The 22,042-nt window shown below is 25.7% G+C and overlaps 1 protein-coding gene and 1 long non-coding RNA gene across 7 annotated transcripts in view; one reads left to right on the top strand and one right to left on the bottom strand.

Annotated features, from left to right (window-relative positions):
* The window catches only part of LOC135931319 (alpha-1,3-mannosyl-glycoprotein 4-beta-N-acetylglucosaminyltransferase A-like), a 110,326-nt gene extending 90,519 nt beyond the window's left edge, over positions 1-19,807 (bottom strand). For 2 of the 4 annotated variants that reach the window (XM_065468349.1, XM_065468351.1), the window contains exons 1-2: positions 19,569-19,683; positions 5,961-6,227 (exon numbers count right to left, since the gene is read on the bottom strand). In XM_065468349.1, coding sequence (XP_065324421.1) covers positions 5,961-6,227; positions 19,569-19,650 — 349 coding nt within the window. In that variant the 5' untranslated portion in view covers positions 19,651-19,683. The other 2 variants (XM_065468352.1, XM_065468353.1) reach the window with 2 other exon arrangements.
* A 72-nt stretch (positions 19,808-19,879) lies between these two features.
* LOC135932036 (uncharacterized) lies at positions 19,880-21,795 on the top strand. 3 transcript variants are annotated; one of them, XR_010573261.1, is made up of 7 exons: positions 19,880-19,990; positions 20,075-20,140; positions 20,186-20,246; positions 20,455-20,572; positions 20,614-20,741; positions 20,786-20,857; positions 20,936-21,795. It is a non-coding gene; the product is annotated as an uncharacterized LOC135932036 (long non-coding RNA). The 3 variants fall into 3 exon arrangements; XR_010573260.1 differs by having other exon boundaries at positions 20,186-20,319; XR_010573259.1 differs by having other exon boundaries at positions 20,186-20,572.
* The last annotated feature ends 247 nt before the right edge of the window (positions 21,796-22,042 follow it).

Raw genomic sequence — 22,042 nt, 5'->3', positions numbered from 1 at the left:
AGAAAATCTTGATATTTTTATGACATTTGATACAAAGATAGTTGGTATAATCAATATAATCGGATCGGTTTTTAGTAATATCGGATTAGTGAAAAATTTGTGAATAGGCACAGCCTTAAAATATGCCTATATAAAATTTTTATAAAATGGTGCTATACAAAATAATAATTAATGAAATAATACAAATGGCGCTTGATAATGTCTTTTTTAGATTTATGAATATTGTGAACAGTTCCAGAAATATTAAATCTTTTAGCATTTAGCACACTCTTTTGAGTATAATGATTTAAAAATAGAATAACCTAAAAATATTTTAATTAACGATAACTCGTCATATTTGTTTTTTATAGTAAAAAAAACATTGAATATTTTTTATGGGAGTTATGAAGATTTATTATAAGAAAGGGAAATTAGCCCAAAAATAAATTTAAAAAAGTGATAAAAAACAAAATAAAAAATGTGTATAAAAATAAAAATATGGATAACATCGGTATCGTTTAAATTTTTAAAAAATATCGGCTGATCCGATCATTTAAGGTCCAAACAATATCGGCACCGATCCGATATCGATATTTAATATAAGTACAACCCTATATATTATGAAATCTTGAAAAATATATTCATATCTATCTAATTATTTGTTCATTTGAGTGTACTAACTAAATATATACATTACCATTTATAATAAAAATAATAAAATATTTCAGAATCAACTCTCATCAAAACAAAGGTAGTTAGTTAATTATTTGTAAAAAAATAATATTTTAAATATTTCGAAGAAATTATGATAAATATTTTTGTTAAATACTAACTAATCACAGTCATTCATTTAATCAACATTTAAATTTTAAAGAGATGTTGATGAAAAAAAAAATTATTATTTAATTTGAAACTTAATAACTAAATATTCTTGAAATTTTTTAGATAAGCCATTATAAATATATATTTATATCATTTCAGTTAAATCATATAGATTTGGAGTCGGATTATAAATTTGAGCCTATTTTAAACAAATATTATGATTTGATAATCAGAATCTTTTGACAAGCTTCAGATTAAAAAGATGATATTGACCTATTAAATATAGCAGGAGATTATAAAATACGATATTTAAAAACATAAACTGCCGAAGCCCCAAGAAAAAAAAATTGAAGGTACGCCAAAATGGAAATATCTCCCATTACTATTATAAACAATAACTACACGATTCCGAATAAAAACCATTTGGCAATCTTGGATTGACGGTAGGAAATTTAAATATCAGGTCAATTAGTGAAACTTTTATCGCGAAGGCATTTTGAATCACGAAACCAAATCCATGAATTTTTCAGCGAATTATAGAGAAGACAATATTACGATTTCCTCTAAATCTAACCGTGAACACCTTGAGGCCAAACATTTTAACAAAATTTTTATACTTTATTAAATTTTTATAACGATATTTATTTATCACAAATGTATTTGCGCCAAGTCAATAACGCAAGAGCATTACTGCGAAACAATGAATATATTTTGAATGCATTTATTAAAATAAAAATAACATTATACCAAAAGATAATTTCTTGAATCATAATCGTGAAATGCTATAAGGGTATTTCGTTACTTATTGCCTATCAAGCAAGCAAGAGTTAGCTTAAATGTGATCATTATCTAAAGTAATGAAAAAAAATTTAGCAATTCTTCCTGATCTATCCCACTCATGGTCGCAAGTAAAGAAATTTTGGGTTCAGTTTTTTACCACAATAAATATATCCCCTACCCCATAATATTAATATAGAAAATGTAAAAAATGTTCTTTATGCAATTCAAATTAAATTTTAGCAAAAGCTGAAATACTTCAAAATTTGTCTTACTTATTCAGAACTAAAAATGCTGAAAGCTAAGAATTTTTACTGATTTCCTCTGATTTTTTTAAAAAAGTCATAAGAAGTTTTTCAATTTATTGAAATAGAAAAAAATGTATATCAGAAAGTTAAATCAATGTGCATTATATAAAAAATAAATAATCAAAAGGCATGCAAAAAATGTGGGAAGAATTTCTATGAAACTTGTTTTTTTAAATATATATTACAAACTATTTATTTATATTTTATACTTATTCTAATTTGATTTTTATAATTTTTGTATAAAATAGATTTGTTTTTATAAAAATAAAACAATAAAATGTATATGTAAAGTATTAGAAATATTTAAATAAATTGTTTTTATTAATGTAAATTTTAGGTTCATATTATTCCAATAATTGTAATTGTTTCAATACAAAAAAAAATTGCAGTCAAGTTCCCGGTGTTCAGATAAAGGAGCAACAATTTTCTAGAGAAATAAGAAAATTTTTCACTCCTTATATATATAACTAGTAGATAGCCCGTCATGACGGGGAATAAAAGTTTTCTTTATATTCTTTTTACCTCCTCCCCCCTTCAGGCCAGGTTCAATCCATTGAAACTAAGTGCTATGGTTTGAGTAAAAATAAATTTAAAGCATTTACTTGATAATACCAATATTATTTGTTAAATATTACTGATTACTTATACCTAATTTTAATATTAAAAAAAATTCCCAGGCAAAGTCCAAAGCCATATTAATTATGAATTCTTCCAAGCCCAATGAAAGATCATAATAATTTTGGTAGTTCAGAACTGAAATAAAATATTTAAATAATCATAATGAATTTAAAAATACAATCAAAATTCAGATTTTCATGGGCCTTGGTTTTTTGATCAGGTCAAGCCCTGGCCTGCAAAAAAATTTGTTTTGGGCCAATGTCTGACCTATAATTAATATAAAAAATTCTCAAGCGTCCAAGCTCATAATAATTTTGAAAAATTTTCCCCAAGCCCAGCCCAAATATAATTTATAAAAATATTTTCCAAGCCCAGCCCAAAATAATTTTATAAAAAAAATTTCTCAAACCTGGCCAACCGATAGTAATTTTCAAAATTTTTTTCCAAGCCTGGAGATAGGTAAATCTCTAAAATCATATCTATTTTTTAGTCTATTTTAACCTAGCTCACCCCAACCAAGACCAACCCATTAAAACTAAGAGTGAATACTATTTTTTTTGAATAAAAATATATTTAAATTAGATTTTACCTGAGGGCCATATAAATATTCTATGTTAAATATTACACCTATGCCTAATATTAAAAAAATTCCCAAGCCAGGTCCTCGCACTTGGTTTTCTCAAACCCGCAAAAGACCATAATAATTTTGATTAGTTGAAGACTGAAATAAAATATATAAAAAGTCACAATGCATTTAAAAATACAATCAAAATATGAAAGTTGCATGGGCCTTGGTTTTTGATCAGGCCTTGCCATGTCTTCAAAAGAAATTTTCAGGCCAATTTTTAGCCCATATTTAAAATTAAAAAATTTACAGGAATCTTAGACCATAATAATTATGAAAAAAGTTTATCAAGCTATGTCCTAAAGGTGAAAAATATTTCCCAAACCCAGGAAAACCCAAATAATTTATTTTGATCCAGAAAAATAGGTCTGATGGGGGTTTATAAGAATTAAATCTGTCTAATTTCAAAATTATCATCAAATGATGAGTAAATATCTGATTTACCTATGATTCCACTGGTGAGCTCTTGGTATTTATATGAAATTCATGAATATATATTAAAGTACCATTCTGAAAATATGTTCATCCTAATTTAAATTTGAAACAAACCAAATGATTTATTACTTAGTTACAAAATATAAAATTAAATTTAAGAAATTGTTATTAAATTACAATAGAAAAAATAAAAAAATATGTCTAAGTTAACAAATAATAGGAGGTAAACTTCAATCATAGTCAAATTATATATAAGTAAAACAAAAAGGTTATACATTTATTCAAAAATGTTATAATAAGTTATGAATAACATACATTACAATTATGAAGTTATGAGTAAATATACAAAATTTTCCTATCTTATGAGGTTTTATTTAAAATTTATATTTATTTTGGGGTTATTCTAAAATTTTCCATTATTTTTATAAAATTGATATATTTAGTAATTGTATTTATGTTATTTATTTGTATTTGTAATTTATAATCTAAAAATTTATTCTTGCTAGATAAGAGTTTTGTGTTACCAAGGTGTGCTTTGTCCCTTCCATATCTCTCTTATCTTTTCTGAAACCCCAATATAATGCTATAAAATCCTAAATTATACATAAATTCAAGAATTAAAATGGTATTTAAATAAATCTCTTATTACTATTGAATGGGTACTGGCCATTTCTACCTTATTCATATTAAATTGGTACTTGATGCATTTAAAGTTCTATTTACCCCTAAATATTCATGAATATGCATAATATTAGGTGTGTATTCAGTGCATTCAATGCACAGGCAAAATTTTAAAAATGTCAACTATTAATTAATTTATGAAAGTTGCATGGGATATGGTTTTTTGATCAGGCCTGGCTATGTCTGCAACAAAAATTTCAGACTAATCTATAACCCATATTTAAAATTCAAAAATCTTAAAGCACCTCTATTTTAAATTTTATCCAATATGATTTCCATCACATTTTTAAATTTTGATATTTCTAATACATGCTCACAGTATACATTGCAACAATTTACCTCTTTTTCTCTTAAATTTTAATATTTATATAAAATTATTAATAAAGTTATTTAATACCATACAAACAAACTAAATAATTACCCTTCAACCCCATCAGCTAGTATGGTAATAATAATAAACAGTAGAATTTTAAATATATCAGATATTAATTAATTAATATTTTAAATTCAATTATATTCAAGTTGTGCATGCGTAAAGCATACGCCTTTGAAACTTTAATATATATATAATTAATATTTTAAATTTATTTATATTCAAGTTGGTGCATGCGGTAAAGCATATGCCTTTGAAACGGGAGGCTTGTGTTCGATTCTCGTTGAAAGCAAAAAATTAACATTACACTATATAGTCTCCTTAAATTTAAAATACATTAGGGAGATACGAAAACGATCGTGGTTTGATTACGGAGATTATATATATTAGATAATTATAAAAATCATTAAAATAAATTCTAAAAAGAATTAACTAGGAAATCAGTAAAAAATCATAGCTCTCAGTTTTTAATACTAAGTAAGAAATGAAAAAATTATAAGCATTTCAGATCATTAGATAAAATTTTCTTTCAAATATATAAAGCGCATTTTTTAAATTTTAAAATTTAGGTTTGAGTGAAAACATCGCTTCCGTAATTATATCATGAAAGAGAAGGAATATATTTATAAGTTATTTTTTCATCTCATCGGAGAAAAAATGACATAATCCAACTTTTGCTTAACGAAATTCCAGTAAAACATTTCGCGTTTATGATTTAAGAACTTAGGGTAAATTATTATTGAAAACGTTATTTTGCGGTAATGTTCTCACGATAAATGTTTCGTTGAAATGTATTCGCTCCAAATTATGGGTTCGCGATGGTTTCTCTGTAAATGTTTGGCGAAAAAAATTTGCGGGATTGGTTTCGCGATATTACCTTAGCTCTAAAATTCCTTCGCGATAAAAGGTTTAATATAAAGTGTTCCGCAATAAAGGTTTCACTAAATTGACCTGTTACATCGTCTAAGTGGGATAGAAATGTCTGGCTGAAGGGATAGTTAGTATATAATACTTACATATATAAAATTATTAGATATGGAAAACTAGATACACTTATAAAAGTAAATGGTAAGGTAAATTAAAAGAAAAATTAATCCTAAAAAATCTCCAATTAATTAACTTTTCTAGAAAATTTTTTTAGGGGGTTCCATTCACCCTCGCCCCATGAGTGTTTTTTGTAAAATAGCTTTTATACCTCTAAAATTGTAATAAAACAATCGCATCGCCCCCCCCCCATTATAGAAGGCCCTCTAGAAACAACTGAGTCTGTCTAATTAGAAATCTTAGGTCTAAAATGAAATGTGTAAAATATAGCACATTAAAACGTTAATATTTATAAAACTTTTTTGAAGAGGCGTCGCAAGTGGTCTAATAAATGCGCGAGGGTTAAGTATACTATAATCTGACGCATATATGGATTTCAGATGAGGCAAAAATAGGGACAGAGAAACATGACATATCTCGCAAGGCATTGAATTGGCATCTAATGTGTTCAGTTTAATATCGCTAACTTTACCCTTCGATATATCTACTTTAAGGGACTCTAACTGTCGGTAGATATCGTGAACCTTCGTAGAATTGAGCGCGTTTGATTGCTTTTTATTATTTTCTAAAGGTCAAAACAGATAATAATTTTAAAAAAATTTGTTTTATGAATTTTAAAAAAATCTATTTATTAAAAGAGACAAATAATGAGTGCATATTCCTAAAAACCCAGGACTAGTGTTGTTAAAAACCCGATTAGCGTCGATAAAAACGACCCGATTAAGATTTTAGCCAAAATTATATTATGTTAGCCTGGAGATTTTACTCATAGATGGTAGAAAAGTTTAAACATGCCAAATCTCGAGACTTACATAATTATATTTTCTAAAATCTTAATCGTATCATTTTTAAAAATAGACCCAAATAGAGCTTTTTGACATCACTAGCCAGGACTTTACTACTATAAAAGAGATCGAATAAAATATTGAGAGCCGAACTAAAGCGTGACAAGGATTTCCCTAATAGGGAGGGAAATTTTTTAAAAATATGATTTTATTAAAGGACCCGTATTTTAAGTGGTTATGGATGCCTAACAACTAGAACCAAATTTGCCCGTTATATGGTGCAGCGGGTCGTCAAAATTAGATTATTTTAGAGGCAGCTTAATTTTGGTGCTATTTAATTCCTTTCCTTTTTTAACTATTTCTATTTCTTTTATTTACTAATTTTGAAATACTTTATTTTTGCTTTTTTGATTTAAAATCACTTTTTATAAGTCATTATGGTTTTTAAAGGGCCTCCAAAAGTCTTAGTATGACCTTGCTAATAGTCACTAAATTACTTGTTTCGTTCTATCAGAAGATCTGGTAATGATATTCAAACATATTACAAACTGCCGTGTCAAATATTGGTCCTACAACTTTTGGGGCTACCTAAATATATTGTTGCGTTCTAATAATAAATTTCCAGGTGTCAATAGCCTATTAAGCTTATCCAGCAAAGAAAAATAATTACAATTTGAATGCCAAATTTACTATAATCAAAACATCGGGCTAGTTTTTTTTAAAGAATGACAATCGTAGTCGTAACCAGATAATTTCGAGCCTTAATTTTTTGACCAAGCCCGGCCCAGGCCTGCAGTAAAAAAAACTTTGGCCCAAGCCCGGCCCAAGTTTCACAAAAATTTCCCAAGCCCAGCTCAAGCTGTTGTAATATTCGTTAAATTTGTACTTTATATTTAATTTGCATAAAGAATTCTTTTGGATTTATTATTATAACGCGTGATAAAAATATTATATTTGAATAGTGAGAACTGAAAATAATTTAAGTTATGAATATTATTTATAAAGAAGATTGAAAAGAGTATAAAAACTCCAATTTTTACCATTCGTGATGATCTTTTATAATTATTAACTTTTTTGTATTTTATTTTTATTAATCTTTTTATTATTTTTACTTTTATAATTTTGTTAATTTGATAATGTTATAATTTTGAATAAAGAATTAAATTGATTTCATGATTTCGTGATTTTTAATTATTATTAATTTCTTTTTATATATATATTTGTTTTCTATTTTTATTTTTAGGTCTCAAAAGCCCCACTTTCAACACAAGCCATTATGGAAAAATTTAATTTTTTTTTATTTAATGAAAATAAACAATATTTAAATATATTGAGGCAATCATTTTGTTTACAATACTGAAATTTATTATTAGAAGAAAAAAGGCAATATTTCATTAAATTAGCAACTGTTTTAAATAATCTAAATTTAAATTTAATAATTTTAGGCCCAAGCCCGGCCCATTAAAAAAAATTAAAAACCCAGGCCCGATCTAGACCCGCTAGAAAATATGATATTAGGCCCATACCCGGCCCATTGGGCATGCGGGCCGGCCCGGCCCATGAAGGTCTCTGGTCGTAACACAACTATCAATTCACAAGCCCATAATAAGTTTCACAAAAATTTCCCAAGCCCGGCCCAAGCCAGGCCCAAGCCAATATAGAAAAATTTAATTTTTTTTTATTTAATGAAAATTAACAATATTTAAATATATTTAGGCAATAATTTTGTTTACAATACTGAAATTTATTATTAGAAGAAAAAAGGCAATATTTCTTTAAATTAGCAACTGTTTTAAATAATCTAAATTTAAATTTAATAATTTTAGGCCCAAGCCCGGCCCATTAAAAAAAATTAAAAGCCCAGGCCCGACCTAGACCCGCTAGAAAATATGATATTTGGCATATACCCGGCCCATGAAGGTCTCTGGTCGCAACACAACTATCATGAAAGTGTGTAAATATGATGTTTAGATGTTTAAGCTCTAATGAGGGTGGCAGTATTTTGATACCTAAAAGAGAGCGGAATATTGTACTTATATGCTAGAGTAGCTTAAATTTTGGTAAAAGCTTTAGGGGAAAAATATGAAAAAAACAGCATTTTAAGATTAAATAAAAAAATTCTTACCCCCCCCCCCCCTTCACATATGATTCCGAAACCCCTATTGCTCAGATAATCAAGCATTTGCAAAAATTTGAAATTTCCATTCTTATCTCTCCGACCCGGATTTAGTCTTATTGCTTCTGCATGTGTATATTTTCAATTTGGGAACGTTTTAAACGAGTCTACACTTCTGTGTAATAAATATGAGTAAGAGCAGCGAAGAAGACCTTAAATTTTTTATCAATTGATAAATATTTGTATTTATATAAAGTGAAATAAAAATTTAATTTCGAAATATAATCATTTAATAAATATTTGTATATCAAATGCCCATCGAGAATAAGATTGCCTCTATTTTTATTATTTGTAGAGGGGAAAAAATACTTTAGTTAGATATAATTAAACAAATAATCGTTCATAATTTGTAATTTAAAAATAAAACAAATATTTATCGATTTAAATGAGATACTAGTTTGTATATTTAAATGATGTTCCAACTACCCTATGGCAGATTTAGGCGAATGTTTGTTTCAAAAGAAAATATTAGGCTGGGTTTGGACAGAAAAGGTAAATTAAAGAAGTAGATTTAATTCACTATAATCCATTAAAGGTCGTAGTAAGGCCAAAATAAAAATATCTTGATAGTATCTCTTTTAAAAAAATATTTTTATAAAACGGTTTAAACCACTTATCTCAAAAAAAATTAAATTTTTATATTCGCGTCACATTAATTTGCAGATTTAACTTATCTTTATAAAATTTTAGATAGTGGGTTAAAGTCCTCCAATGCCGGCATACGGGATGTAGTTATAATATATAAACCAGCTCATTAAAATATAAATTTCCTATTCTTCATTTAAAAATGATTTTATTTAAGAAGAGAAGTTTTTTTAAAAAAATTAAGGGGTAGCAAATATTTTATATTCATTTTTATATCTTATTTTGCATTTTTATAATAAATTGGATTATATATTATAAAATTTTTAGGTTTAAGGCAAGGATGTGAACTCGAACCCGGAACCCTCGTATTTTGTCTTTACCACCCGGACCCTTTTTAAAAGTGGAAGGTCCAAGGGTTCTAGGTGTCATAAAAACATTTTAAAAATAGATTTTTTTTAAAAATAATATAAAATTTTTTTAAAAAACAATATTAAATTTTTTTATATTTTTTTTTCGCGGAATCATTTATTATATTTTCGCGTTTTTCTTTCCAATTTCTTCCTGGACATCCATTTTATTTAGAGATTATATCATAAATTATTTTCTAGTGTAGGTAATTATTTTATTAGGTAAATTTATTAATAGATTTTCCCATAAATATATATTGCATCAGATGTGCAGCCCATACTCTACAATTGGCTATTAATGACTATCTATAAAATAATCACTTTAAACTATCATTATTTAAGAACTCCCACAATTGTAAGAATATTAAAATCAATGAAAAGGTCAATGGCAATATTAGATTGCACAACACGTTGATCCTCAATTTGTATGAAGTAAGAATGATTATTATGTTTGAAAGATTTCTATTATGATTTTATTATAGGAGCATGTGTTATTTTGTAAGAAGATGATTGGTGCCAAATAAAGGACCTTATTAGTGTATTAGTTCCTTTAAAAATAACAACATCATAATTACGATTATAACAATTATGTTTATCTGATTTTTATGGCATATGGATTAGATGCCGATCAAATTTAGAAAGATTCACTTGTTCTTTTTCATACGAAATATTAGAAAACATGAAAATTCGAGAGGAACAATATTTGCAAAATAGTGTTGTATATGCTTCAATATATTTAGACCCTCGATATCAAGTTTTTTTAAGCATTGAGCAAAAACAAATGTCTAAAGTTAAGGATTTATGGCATAAGCAAAACTCCATTATTTACAATATATTGGATGCTACAACAATAATACCTACTGGTTATAGCGATAATAATTATAATGAGAGCAACATTGATGATCTTGAAATTACTTTTAGAAAGAGAAAAAAAATCAAATTATCATCAGATAGAAAGGAGGATCAAAAAATGCCTATTGCATCATAAATAGAAAAGTCCTCAGAAGTTAAGAGAATAAATAAGGATACAAATATTTTAAAATTCTGGAAAAAAAATTCTTCAATATATCCAGAATCATATATCTTGTCTAAAATCGTCATGGTTGTACTGGCGACACAAGTACTAACTATCTATTTTAAATAAGGGTAGAACGTGGATTTTCATCTTTGAAATATAGTCTAATTTACGTAGAAATCTCAAGGATGATATTTTAGAAGATATTATTATTGTGCGATTGAATAAAATAAAACATTTAAAATATAAATTATTTCATTAAATTTTTTATATAAATTATGAATGTGTATATATTGAAGTATAATAATAAATGAATGAAAAAAACGTTTTATGATGAAGCTTACGCGATTAGTATCCCTAGATGACATCATAATGATTTATCACATTTTTTTTATCACATTTTTTTCATCACATTGCTCAATACCACTAAATGTTTCCTATTATTTACTTATAAAAAATCGATTTTCCAGCTTCTTAAAATGGGCCCCTATTCCTTTTTTCGTTAAAAAAATTATAGTAAAGATTTTTTAACCTAATTAGATGCATCGATCACCGATATCACTTTTTTGCCGGCACCGATGTTGTAGGGTCATTCGCTTGCGCCAAAATATTTTTGTTTTCAGTAAAATGGTTTAATATTCCTTACAAAAATCATCGATCCAAAAATCTCAAATCACCTCGGATTCCCGATACAAGTTCTAAAACTATCTTCTGGCCCTTAAATAACTTATTCTGATGGCCCTTAAAAAAGCCTACCGGTAATCAATATTTGTTTCTTAATAGAAAATATTTTGATCCCAAAATTAATAGACAGATTTAGCTCTTCACCAGTCTTTTTGCGTATAAATTTATTAGTTAACCACAAAGCTGAGATCAAACATACAGAACTGAAATTTGTATTGTTAATAAAATTCTCGATGCAACGCATAAATATTAATTCATATGAATATATTTTTTTATTCAAGACTTTTTACTATCTATAAAACATTTCACCATCTGAACAGGCGGATAAGTGAGTTAAACAAAAATTTTTAAATAAATGAGCATATAGGTAGGTGAATTTTAATCCATGATCGGGAGGGAGAATATTTTAAAACAATGAACGGGCGTTCGGGTTAAAAACCTGCCCATTGCAGACCTCTGATTGAAATAATAAGAGATTACTACTTTCAGATAGTAATAAATTTTATTGTATTGTACTCTATTTCTATGATATAAAAAATAATCGCAACAATAAACTCCATAATTTAGAACTATTCCGAAAATTTGTGTATTTTGTTTTTTTATGTTTAATCCTATTTTTCCAAGCACTATACATCATATTGTTAAATAAATTTAAAACAAACTTAGCCAAAGACATCTCTAATCAAAACAATTCATCTTTTTAACAGAGTTGTTAAACTCTAGTTTTAAATGTAGTTATAAAAAAAATAGTTCGCTATTAGCTACTTTAAAAAAAAACAATTTTAAAATAAATTTGTTTTATTTTTTGTTTATATTGTAGATGTATATATAAAAATCAGCTTTTATAAATATTTAAAAAATATATATAAAGGAATTTATATATAAAATGACTAAATATTATAAAAAGAATTTATTTGGAGGCACGTAAGCAGGAATTTGTTATGGGAGGGGGGTATTTTTTAGAATTATTCTAGGAGTTATCTAAGAATATTTTTACAGGGTTTCCCATTCAAAAATGAAAATTCCCAATCATAAAAGGAAAAGTGTCAACTAAAAAAGGAAAATCGTTATTTATTTTTATTTTTCCTTCTTATTTTATTTCTAACTTTTGGCAATCTCTTAAGTCATTTTTAATCATTATTTTTCTTATCATTTCTCAATTTATTTTTCTTCTCATTTTTAAAAATTCTTTTTTGTTTTTTAAAAATAATTTATTTATTTTCCCTGTTATTTTTCAACAATTTTTTTCCCCTTTTTTTATCCTACATAACAATTTTTTGATTTTTTTTCTCCTTATAATTTTATTTTTTAAATTTCACTTAATTTTTATTTCTCTTTGGTAATCAATTTTTTTTTAAATTAATATTTTATGCATATCAAATTATTTCATTACATGTTTATATAGTAAAAAACAAAAATTTATATTAATCATTATTCCCCTCTTCTAAATTTGGGAATATAAATCTCCATATTTTAAAAATAATTCTTTGCGTTCTCCTCAGATATTCCACTCTCCATATTCTATAGAACAAATAAATTTCTCCTCTTTATTAAGATTTGGTTTCTGACAAAATCTTCCATTGAAAAAATACATTTTCAATTGGATTAAGATAAGGGCTATATAGTGATAAATATTTAATTTGCCCTCTTCTTTTTATCGATTTGCTAATTGTATGATTACGATGAAATGGAATATTATCCATCACAAAAATCATATTCATCATGTTTCCTCAAAATGATTTGTTATTTCATTTACAAATGGCCAAGTTTGTAGCGTTGCAGGTGTCATTAGGGTTATTCCGAGCAAAAAAAATGAGATTTTCGGCAGACCCATTCGATTTATTTAAAAATTGGTAGAAGTATGGTTAGTGTAATTAAGAAATAGCCTCGTAACATTTTTTTTGAAGATATTAGGGTTAAAATGACAAAAATTACGTATTTTACCAATATCTCATCGGAATTGGAATGCTCCACTCGACATTTTCAAAATTTTTGAGTAAGTGGATAATTATTTAAACCCAATATATATAAATAAAAACTAGATTAAAAAATTTTAATTTTTGCCAAAGTTATATATTTTCCCGAATGGGGGCGTCTTTGTATAAAATTACTTATTCATCAGTTTTTAATGGTTTTTCTTGAACTTATTTGATATAATTTAAAGGATTATTCAATTTGCAAGAGAGAATAACAATAAATGGAAGCTTTAATCAATTAGATTTGTCTAACGATAAAAGCAGGGATGTGAACCCGGACCCCTCGTATTTTGGCTGAATCCGGACCCGGATCTGAACCCTTTTTAAAAGTGGAGGGTCCAAGGGTTCTAGGTGTGATAAAAAATTTTAAAAATATAAATATTTTTTTAAAAAATAATAAATAAATTTTAATTTTATTAACTTTTTTGTGGAATCATTTATTTATCTTCGCGTTTTTCTTTAAATTTTCTTCCTAGACTTCCATTTTATTTAGAGATTGACATCATAAATTATTTTCCAGTATAATAATATTTTATTATGTAAATTTATTAATATGCTGTTATAGAAATACGTTGATTATTTTGAAATTGAATTATTTTGTAGTACAAGTAATAATATTTTAATTTAAATGATAATGCACAACACGTTGGTCCTCAATTTGTATGATACTAGAACGATTATTAAGTTTGAAAGATTTCTGTAATGATTTTATTATAGGAGCATGTGAAGTCATTTTGTAGGAAGATGATTGGTGCCAAATAAAGGACCTTACTAGTGTATTAGTTCCTTTAAAAATAACAATATTAAATTACAATCAGAACAGTTATGTTTATTTGATTTTAAGGCATATGGATTAGATGCCGATTAGATTTAGAAAAATTTACAGTCCTTTTTATATGAATTATTAGAAAACATGAAAATTCAAGAGGAACAATATTTGCAAAATAGTGTTGTATATGTTTCTATATATTTATACCCTCGATATCAAGTTTTATTGAGTATTGAGCAAAAACAAATGGCTAAAGACCATCTTAAGGATTTATTGCATAAGCAAAACTTCATTATTTACAATATATGGAGGCTACGAGAATACCTATTGGTTGTAGTGATAATAATAATAATATTGATGATCATTTCACTTTTAGATAGAGAAAAAAAATCAAATTATCATCAGATAGAAAGGAGGATCAATAAAATACCTATTGCATCTTTAATAGTAAAGTTCTCAGAAGTTAAGAAAATAAATAAGGATATAAATATTTTAAAATTTTGGGAAGAAAAGTCTTCAATATATCCAGAATTATATATCTTATCTAGAATCTTCATGGCTGTACCGGCGACACAAGTACAGTAATTTTATAAAAATAACTATCTATTTTAGGTAAGGGTAGAACGTGAATTTTCATCTTAGAAATATATATTGTCTACTTTCGTGGAAATCTCAAGGATGTATTTTAGAAGATATTATGATGTGCGAGAATAAAACATTTAAAATATAAATTATTTCATTTGTAAATTATGAAAGTGTATAGAAGTATAATAATAAATGAATAAAAAAAAAATCTTATTTTGAATCATTATTTTTATGTTCCCTGAACCTGGACCCGATCCCTGGACCAGGGTCCTTTCAAATTTTATTCCTGTACCTGAACCCGGACCTGGACCCTTTTTTTTGTCTAAGGGTTCACATCTCTGGATAAAAGTAATTCAATTTATCACATTATTTATAATTTATTATAAAATTATTTGCCCATATAACATATATTTAATGAATAAAAATATGATGAACCAAGTTTAGAGTTCTAGAATATATGAATTCTTGGGTATTTCATATATGGCGCAAAAAATTTAAATTTTTCGACTCTATTTTTTAAAATAATTTGATATTTTTAAAACATTACAAATATTATGAAATTGTGTAAAATATAAAAATATTATCATCATAAAATAACCCAAACAATAAAAATATTATTATCTAAAATAACCCAAAATAAAAATATTAGTTCGGATAAAGGAAATTTTTTACTTAATAGCGGCATAGTCCTATTTGTAATCAAAATAACAATAAATGAGTGGTCAATAAAATAAAAATTGATTAATCATGCTCACTATTTAATTGATATTTTGGTATATTTCAAAAAACTTTAATAAATTCTAATTATTCTTTATATCAAAGGTAAAAACATTTATTAGTAGGAATGTACCGATATTTTTTATCGGATCGGGTCGATTATTTTATTTTCGATATATTTAATTTTTAGATATTTAAGAAAATATATTTAATAAGCTAAGAATATTCATATATAATTGAAATGATAAATATATTAAAAAACTAAATAAATAATTAACAATATACTAAAAAAAAATTTTTATAAGGTTATTTATAATTTTAAAAATAAATCAATAATTCTAAAAATGTACAAGTTACATTGATCATGGCAGACTAGATTGTAGAGTAGTTAAACGGCTCAATTTTTAAAAATGGCTAACGCAATATTTGGCCCAAATTTTAAGTTAGCAGTTTTTAAAAATCGAGCCGTTTAACAACACTACTGATGGGATACTACTTATTACATCAAATAATGTTTTTGGAACAAAAAAAAGGTTATTCAACGATTTTACTATAAAAATAACTTGATTTAATGATTTATATATAATATATGAATATAATTAACTAAATAACCCTGAAATACTAGGTTAATTAAAATTTTATAATAATTTAGTTTATATATTGAGCGAACAAACTCAGATTAATAATATCGGTTATTTGGCAGATATCAATATCGTATCAGATTCGTCTCCTAAAGCTGGTATGGGTACACCTGTAATTAATAGATATTACAATAAGTGATATTTTTATAAATTAATGTTTTATCTGATATGTATTTCAATAATGAACAAAAATCGAATTCGTGAAAATAGATCCTTTAACCCTTTTAAAATATTACAACATAATAAAGTCTTAGAAATGTACAACCATGAATGTCACTATACTCAGGTGATAAGATATTATAAATATAGAAGAAAACTCGGAAAAGCAAGTCAAATGACGCATTTATAGATGCTGTTTATCATACTGAAGAGAACCCGGCTATTGAAACAATTAATACATCATTGATTAAAATTGGGGAATCTCCACAAAGAAAAAGCTGACAGAAAAAAGATATCCAGTTAAAAAAATTAACAAAATAAAAAAAAAACTATAGAACCTCATTTATATAAATGCGATTGAGCTAACAACTATCGATAAAGATGATGATATTCTAAGTAATATTAAAAAAAATTCTCCCTCTTATCTAAAACTTATAAATATAAATTTTTGACGATATTACCAGAAAATTGGACAGTGTCCAAAATAATGAATGAATTTAATACAACAAAATACATGGCAAGACAAACTAAATTAATGATAGGGGAAAAGAGATTTCTATCAGCACCTAATCCCAAAACTGGAAAAATCATATACAAATATAGTTAAAATTGTCCAAGAATTTTGCCAGGCAAGAAAGATTTCGTTTGGATTTTACCAAAGGAGAAAAGAATACCATACAAAAGAGATTAATTTTTGATAATTTGAACGAAATTGTTAAAATTAGTTTTTAGAAATTTGCAAGCATTCTCCTAAAAATTGTATACTCATCCCAAAATTTTAAACTAATGATATTTATTTTTGATTTTTATAGCTAATAATGGCGATTTCAAATATTTGGTTTTAAATATAGGGCCCGGCCGGGATATTTTTTTAAAAAATATTCAGGCCCATCCCAGGTATATTTAAAAAAATTAAAATATGGCCTGGCTCGTGAAACCGGGACGGGCTTATGGCCAGGCCTGCAAGTCTCTGATATGTATATATATATATATAATATTTAATCAATAAATACCCCGGATCGTTCTCATGTTTTTTTTAATAGGCTCAAATCAAGCCATTCATGGATAGAGTTGCCAAAATATAAAATTTTTATATATTAGGAAAATAGTCTAAAATGTGTTTAAAATTATGTAAAGCAACTGTGGCATATTAAGGAATATTATCAACCATATTTGTAATGCATCATGGAATACTTTATCTTACAAAAATCTGCCAAATATTTTATTTTTCTTTGTCTAGATTTGATATAGATTCAGAAGAATTATGTAATAATATGAGCAGATTTTAGGTGTTGCATGATTAATCAAGAGACTTTCATTCATGAGTTATAAAAGTATCCAAGATGAATATAAAGAAATAGTATTCTTCGACAGTCTCTATATTAATATTGAAACAATGGGCTTGCCTTGCTGTTTGTCAAGATAGAAAAATATTAAGAGTTAATTTTCTTAAGTTCCAATATAATGCTTTTAGCTATTCTTGTAATCTCAATCAAATCGATGTTATTTTTTGAAATATTTTACTTTAGTTTCGCAGTGAAAATTTTCAAATAATGGTGAGAAATTTTAAAATGGTGGATAAATATAATGTCTAAGAAAATTTGAAATTTAATAATTCATAAAATAAATTAGTAAAGTATATAACATTTCTGCTGTCAATGTGATAAATAAATGTAAATTGGAATATATATGCAATAAGAGGTATAATCTGTAATATTTTTGTAAAATGGTAACACTCTACCCACCTTTCTTGTAAATAATATTGCAAAATAAATAAATAAAGCCAATTTTGCAAAAATTAAATAAACAAGGCCATTTTTCAGAAAAACAAGTAAGCAACTTTGTTCATATTTAGAACTTATTGCCACGTTTTTTTAAATTTTAAACTTTTGAAATATGAATTTCTATATATTTTTACCTTTTTTTTTCTTTGCTCACATTTAGAATCTTTTGCCACACTTTTGAAATTTTAATGGAGGTTTGAAAATAAATAATTCTTATAGTTATTTTTTAAACTTTTCTATTAGTATTATTTAATATAATAAAAAAAATTGCAAAATTCAAAGAGAAATAATGATATAAAATCAATTCAAAAAAGCATTTCTGATTGCTTTTGGCTATTTATTATTCTGCAAGGACAAGTGTCTAGAAGAAAAATAAATTTAAGCCATTCATTCAATACCTAATATGTGTTAGAGGTTAGCATAGGCTGGACTAAACAAAATATGCAATAAAATTTTGAAAAAGTTTTTAGAGCTAATAATTCAACAAATTAATGTTATATTCATTCGTATAAAAAAACATTATAAAGACTAGACAACTAGTACAAAATATATATTAAGGGCCAGGTAAAAATAATTAAAAACTTTTGTAGAGGTCTACAATGGGCATATATTTAGCCCATACATGCCCATATATTTAGACCATCCCCATGATCTATATAATCTAATAGGATTTTTGATAGTTTAGTTTAAAATTTATAAATATTTAATTTAAATTTTAAATTACTCTTAATAGTTGCAATTTTTAATTAAAGATCTCACTTAAGGAAGAGGATATACTTCAAATGGATATCCTACATTGGTAAATAAGAAAAAGATTTATCACTATCAAGATTAGCTATAAAAATATTGGATTTCAGCAACTAGTGCTTTTTTGAAAGAGGATTTAACATTGCTGGAAGATTTTTATAACATTTGAATCCAGAAAATGTGGATTCATTATTATTTTTACATTATAATTACAAATATCAATATTAATTTTATTTGATCAAATAAATATTTTTCTCATATTTTAAATTGAATTTTTTAATGCCTTATAGTGTGAGTGTTTTGCTGAAAATGAATTATTTTTTTATTAAATGCTTAAAAAAATTGAAAGAAATGGCATATTTAAATTTTATAAGGTCAAAAAAATTTACATATAATGGATGGGCAGGTAAAAAATTTTAGACTCATGGGTAGGGGGGAGGGCAAAGAATTTTTGACTAATGGGCAGATGGGTGGGTATTTTTTATAAATGGGTAAGTAGATTAAATTTTCTTAAGATTTTAGCTAGGCAGGCTTGTAGATTAAAAAGAACCATTGCAGACTTATAGGCTGATGAGTAAAAACCTAATGGTAAATTTACATGAACCAGGTCAGGTTGGTCACCAAAAATTAGATTTTAGAAGAATAACTAATATCATTAATCAACTTTTAAATTAAATCTATGGATAGGTCAAAAAAAAGTGTATAAATGCAACCCTAATAATTATATTACACAAATTGAATATGGATTATTATAAAAATACAAAAATATGATTATTATAGCTATGCAATCTATTAAATTATATTAATATAAAAGTAGTTATAGTTGATTAAATCTATATTTTTGTATCAAAAACATAAAAGAAACATAAATCATACTTGATATATAGTAAATAATGAAGCATAACAATACAGTATATGATAGAGCGGATGTTTTTAAAAATTTAAAAATTTTAATCATTTTTTTAATAATAAAAATAATAATTTAATTAAGCCCATACCTACCTTTTAAGTTATTTTGCTGAGTCGCCTATATGTTTCTAAACCTGTGTCATATCAAAATAGAGAAAGATGGCGAGATCATATGAACTTTTATAAAAGTTAAGCTAAAATGGCTGTTAGTAGCGATTATATTGTTTTTATCGTATCGTCCCGTAGTCTCGAATTATTATTAACTTTATACGTTTTGTCGCTTTACGAAAAGGTGAAAAAAGGTGAAATTGAATTTACAAGCTAAATACCATTTTTCAATAATCAACCCAGCATAATACTTTGAGTTTATATAAATAGGAAGTATAAAGGTAACCAATTTTTTTTAAACTATTAATTAAATATGACATGGAGATATTTTATGCTATTATAATTACATAATTATATTTATATAGTATATAAAGGTGCATATACTAATATCAATCAAAAGGGTCACATCCTACCCAGACCAAATCTGATATGTATTATTATGATATTTTGTTTTCTATTATAATATTAAATTTTAGTAGATCAACTTGCCCATAAATATAGACCTTTCAATACTTCATTCAGTCTATAGGAAATATTGTACATATTCTCCAATACTAATATTTTAAATATTATCTTAAATAAAATTAAGATATATCATACATTCAATAAAGTATTATTACTTTAAAAGTATTTTGTAATAATATTATACTTTGGCTATATTATTTGAAATTAAGATATAATCTTAGTTAAGGAAAATTATTACTATTTTTTTTAACAAAATATAATCCACTAATACCTGTTTCAGATGGCTATGCCTAATCACTTTAAAAAGCATACTGCTTACTTTACATACACAAATAAACCATGCCTTGGACCCTGGATTGTTAAGAACAATTTATTTACTATATCCAAAGAATGCACGAGTATATTAATTATAGATAAATTTTATATTAATATATTATAGATGCAATCTGCCTTCAAAAAAATTATTTTTCTGTATGATGCTAAAGAATTATAAAGCTATTCAAGATGATATTCCTATTCTCACCCAAGAAGCTGTTGTCAGTTAAAACAATTATGCATTAATTCCATGTAAATATAATATGATTAATACATTTACTATATCAATTATAAAGTTATTCAAGATGATATTCCTATTCACACCCAAGAAGCTGTTGTCAGTAAAAATAATTATGCATCAATTCCATGTAAAATTCTATATTAATAATAATCATTATATCAATTTAATTGCAATGATATTCAAAATTTATTTTCTTTTTAAATAGATCAATCACAATTCAATTTTCAAGATTTATTTTTTTTAAAAAAATCAATTTATAAATTAATAAAATCAAAATATAATAATGACTTTTTATATTCTAATAAGTATTTGTACATTAATGATAAATTAATATATTATAAATGCCATACAAAACATTGTAAAGGGAGGAGGATTTTAAATACTCATTTTATAATGACACAAGCATATTGATCATAATGATGAAGATATAAATAATACGCTCATCACGATCAATATGCTTAAAACAGAACTTATGTTAAATCAAAATATCAGTATTAGAAAGACATACAGAAAGGTTATGAGAGACAGAAAACTCGATCCTTTCTGTATGCAAAACCCCAAAACGTTACCTACCTTTTTATCAGTTAAATCCATTATGGGACGTGTTATTCAATTAACACGACACCCCCTTCCCCTTTCAAATGGTGATATTATATTAACCCAAGAGCACACAAAATCACATTTAAGTTTTTTTAAAACTACAATGTCTACTTTTGCCATATATTCTTTTTTCACGATTTTTCCTCCGTCATGTAATTATATTAATTGTTCAATAATTTCCATGTTGTCAATAAAATAACAGCTATTAGTCTAAGTATTTATATTCTAGTCGGGTCATACAGAAGTGGTATACGCCAATTACAATATTATGGTCGTTCTTACATTTATAGCCTAATTTTATATTGTATTTATCCACAATTTTTGTGATTTTTTATTTATTTATTAACGTTTTGTATTGCATTTATGCGCATTTTTTATCCAATTATTTTTTTCTGTATTTAACGTTATTCGTATATTTATACTAAATGATACCCTTATAAATAATGTATTATAAGATTATATATTTATTTGTGAATCCAATATTATTTAATAAAATAAATTAATATCCTTTATTGCTAATAAATGTATAACATTGCAATAAGTATTAATCCAACGATAAAAAATTTATTCAGGTATTTCCTACTAAGTTAGGTAACATATACTAATAGAATCTCAAAAAAATTAAAAGATGTGAGGAAATCTGTTGATTATATAAATAAGTATAAATCCAACGATAAAAAATTTTTTCAGGGATTTCCTACTAAGTTAGGTA

Source organism: Gordionus sp. m RMFG-2023, chromosome 1, assembly GCF_954871325.1.
Source record: "Gordionus sp. m RMFG-2023 chromosome 1, tfGorSpeb1-WG-v2, whole genome shotgun sequence".
Lineage (NCBI taxonomy): Eukaryota > Metazoa > Nematomorpha > Gordioida > Chordodea > Parachordodidae > Gordionus > Gordionus sp. m RMFG-2023.
Note: the sequence above shows the minus strand (reverse complement) of the source record. Positions and strands in the feature narration are given on the sequence as shown.